This window comes from Chaetura pelagica, unplaced genomic scaffold (genome assembly GCF_000747805.2).
Source record: "Chaetura pelagica isolate M959 unplaced genomic scaffold, ChaPel_1.0 scaffold213, whole genome shotgun sequence".
Classification (NCBI taxonomy): domain Eukaryota; kingdom Metazoa; phylum Chordata; class Aves; order Apodiformes; family Apodidae; genus Chaetura; species Chaetura pelagica.
Window position 1 is genome coordinate 1,463,545 of NW_009952597.1, and position 3,709 is coordinate 1,467,253.

Below are 3,709 nucleotides of genomic sequence, written 5' to 3' on the forward strand. Positions count from 1 at the left end.
CTGTGTCCCCCCAGGGGCTGCTCAGGAGTGCTGCCCCTGAGCATCCCTTGGCTGTGTTGCCATCTGATCCAGGAGCTGGGACAATCCTGGAGCATCTCTGGGTGGTTGTGGGTGTCCCTGGGTTATCTCTGGACATCTCTGGGTGTTCCTGGACAGTCCTGAGCTGACTCCCTGTCTCCTCTTTGCTCCCCGCAGCCAGATCTCAGTGCTGGCAGGTGGGAAGGCCAACTGCTCACAGTTCTGCACCACAGGCATGGATGGTGGCATGAGCATCTGGGATGTCAAGGTGAGGTGTCCCCAAGCTGCCCCTGTCCCCCCCTCCCAGGCTGGGAACAGCCAGTGCTGAATCCTCATTAGCCACAGAGCTAATTGCAATCTCCCCACCCAGCTGCTAAGCAGCTCTTTGGGGTGGTGGTGGGCTCCATCCTGCCCATGGGGGTCTCACCACCCTGGGTGGGATCTCCTTTACCCCAGGGCTGGGGAGGAGGGAGAAACATGACACACCTTTTGGTGGCACACAGAAAACGAGCCAAAACCAGCCAAAAATTGGGACCTGCTCCCCACAGGGATGGGCTGGCACCCAGGGGACAGCTTCCCCCCCACTTAGGTCCACAACCACCTCTGCTGTCTTCAGAAAGCCAAAAGCTGATGACAGACCCCCCCTTCCCATTTGTTTTTAGAGCCTGGAGTCTGCGCTGAAGGATCTGAAGATCAAATGAAGGAGCCAGCCGGGAGGGGCGTCCCGCTGCCAGCCTGTCCCTGCCCGCTTTGTCCCCAGCCCCCGTGTCCCCACCCCAGCCGGCCGCGCAGCCACCAGCGCCCCCCGGCTGCCTCCAGCCCCGGCGGCTGCTCCCACACCGAGAAAACCTTCGGGTTTTATTCTTATTTTTGTTCCCATCCTACCCGATGCTGGTCATAACGTCGCTTCAAGGAACCAAGGAAAAAACAAAATAAAGTCGGGGTTTTTTTCCTGCCTGTAGCCAAGGATTGATGGTTTGGTTTTTTTCCTCTTTAAAAAAAAAGAAATAGCTCAACGTGCCCCCCTGTGTGCTCAGAGCTGTTTGTGCCACAGCTCAGCCAGCCTTTCTGCTCCCAGCTCTGAGGATGAATCAGGACCTTGGGGAGAAGGGGGTCAGGGGAATGTCACCTGCACGTTCCCTGCTCCCAAGAGTGCCAAGGAGCCTTTGGAGAAGCTGTAAGAGAAACCAGATAAATCCTGCGTTTCAGAGCAGAGTTTGATTGTGTGCAGTGAACAATGGGCAGGGTGAGCTGTTCCACACGTGATGGTGAAGTGGTTGGGAAGGGCTTTGGCAGAGGGAGAACCAGTACCTGAGCAGGCACCATGCCCAGCTGCTGAGGGGCTCTGCAAGGAAATCCCACATTTAGGAAAAGGAGCCTGTGCAGTGTGATGTGATCACTCCCCCCAGGATCAGCCCTCCCTGTGACACTCAGGTGTCACACCTGTCCTGGTGGTGCCCCCAGAGCAGCCCAGCCCTTACACTGACCAAAGCCCAGAGGGGGGCACTGGCTGGCAGAGAGGGATGGGGACATTCAGGTTCTGGTCTGGACAGTAGTTAGAGGGAAAACTGTTCTGCTGGGAGAAGGTTTTTCCACCCATTTCTGTGTGCTCACTCCATGTGAACAAGTCCCACCCCTCACCTGTGACACAGAACAAACCACACCTGTCACCCTGTGTCTCTACCACTGTGACCTCTCTGTGAGCAACTCCCAAGAGCTCTGGTCCCAGCTCTGGGGCTGGATCTCCTCCAGCCTGGGAAGGACTCCCCAGATGGCCCAGGGCACAGCAGGTTAGAGCAGCTGCAGCTCCAGCAGCCCTGCACTGAGCCAGGAATGTGACAGGGGTGACAGCCCAGGGACTGCCCTTCTGACACAGTGCCCAGGTTCACAGCAGCCCGAGGGGGTTGTTTTCTCACTGTGGTAACCACATTGTGCAAGAACGTCCATCAGAGGCAGCAAGAAAAGCTTCGTGCCCTCGGGCTGCATCTGCTACTGCAGCTCCTGAACCTCTAGCCAAATCCCACACCACAAACAAGGTGGAAACACCAGAGGCAGAAGCCACCACCCCACCAGGTTGCCACTGCCCCTCCTGTCTCAGCAGCAGCCTGTCCACTTGTGCTCACTTACAAATACAAGGACTGAGCAATTATGATAATTTACATTTTAATCAGCCAAATATACAAGTTCTGTTGTTGGGTTATTTGTTTTTTTTTTTAACTTTATCAAGTTTGGTTTTTTTTCCATCTGGGTCTGATACAATTAATGTGTTGGGTTTTTTTTTCCTTTAAACAAAGGATGATGTGATTAAAAACTGGCACTATCCCTAATGAGGAGAAGGAAAACAAAATAAAAATGAAGAGAAGGGAAAAGGGGGAGACTGGCTGCAAAAAAGGAGGGATGAAAGTGGGAAGGAACAGCACTCCACAGGTCCATGAAGTCAGGCTCCCAGAATACTGCAACACCCTGCAGCAAAACATGATGGGATTCCCACAGGATTCCAGGATACAGCATCCTTGGGCTCTCACTAGCAAGTCAAAGTCGTCCCCCTCCAGCCCCCATGCCCCACCCCACAATGATCCCACAATCTATTTTCTTGCAATCTAATATGTGAAGCATCTCCCCTCCCACCCCACCTCCCCCCACCTAGGAGTTCTGAACCCCAAAAACAGCAAAAAACATTCAGGTTTCCAAACTGTTATAGAGAGTGGCTGCTCAGCACAGCCCTGTGCCCAGGGCAGCAGCTGCCCCAACCCCACTGGGAATCTGTGCCAGGATGAAGACAAACACGTCGTCGGTGTCTCTTGGAGGTGGAGGTGACTTGGCAGTACACCCGACGTGGCAGGGATGGGATGCAACAGGACAGAGTTCCTGGCAGGCACCAGGCACAGTTCCCTGGTGTTTCCTCCTCTGGCATGTCCTGTGCTTACTTGTTAAGGGACAGGGTCTGCAGTCTTTTACCTGCCATGGCCGCTTCGTCTTTTGCTGGGGGAGGGAAAGAACAGAGGTTTTGTCACTTCACAGGACCAGAGGGAATGGCCTCAAGTTGAGCCAGGGGAGGTTTAGATGGGATGTTAGGAAAAATTTCTTCATCAAAAGGGTTGTCAGGCCCTGGCATAGGCTGCCCAGGGGGGAGTCACCATCCCTAGAGCTGTTTAAACGCCAGGTAGATGAGGGACTTGGTTCAGTGGTGGCCTTGGCAGTGCTGGGTTAATGACTGGACTTGGTGACCTTAGAGGTCTTTTCCAATCAAAACAATTCAGTGACTCTATATATTAGGGATTGGTGGTGGCTTGACAACCCCAGAGGCTGAAATCCCAGCAGTCACATACAGTGAGGAAACAGGAAAAATCTGACCCCCCCACAAATTCCTGGCAGATCCTCTTTGGAGGAGGGGCCCCCCTTGCATTCCCTCTGTCCTTGGCCTCTCTTCAGGTGTCCACTAATGACCCTGCTGCTGCTGCACAGATTTCTCAGTGGAAGCCACTGAGAAGACAAGCTCAGCCTTCTGGTTCACACCTGTCCAAGCTGAAGAGAAAGTCCAGGCACGGGAGGAGTGTAGCCAATTCCCTGGGCAGTTTGGATCCCCAGCAGGCAAAGAGGAGAAATCCCACCCAGCCCAAGGAACTCACAGAACCCCATCAGAGCAAGCACTGCCTGGGAGGATATCAGTGGCCTGAGGACAAAGCAATTC

At 54.1% G+C, this 3,709-nt stretch overlaps 1 protein-coding gene across 1 annotated transcript in view; it reads right to left on the reverse strand.

The window, feature by feature from the left end:
• Window positions 1–2,653: 2,653 nt before the first annotated feature.
• The window catches only part of PDAP1 (PDGFA associated protein 1), a 4,755-nt gene continuing 3,699 nt past the window's right edge, over window positions 2,654–3,709 (reverse strand). The window contains exon 6 of the mRNA XM_009993721.1: window positions 2,654–3,000. Coding sequence (XP_009992023.1) covers window positions 2,942–3,000 — 59 coding nt within the window. The 3' untranslated portion in view covers window positions 2,654–2,941. The remainder of the gene's footprint in view (window positions 3,001–3,709) is intronic.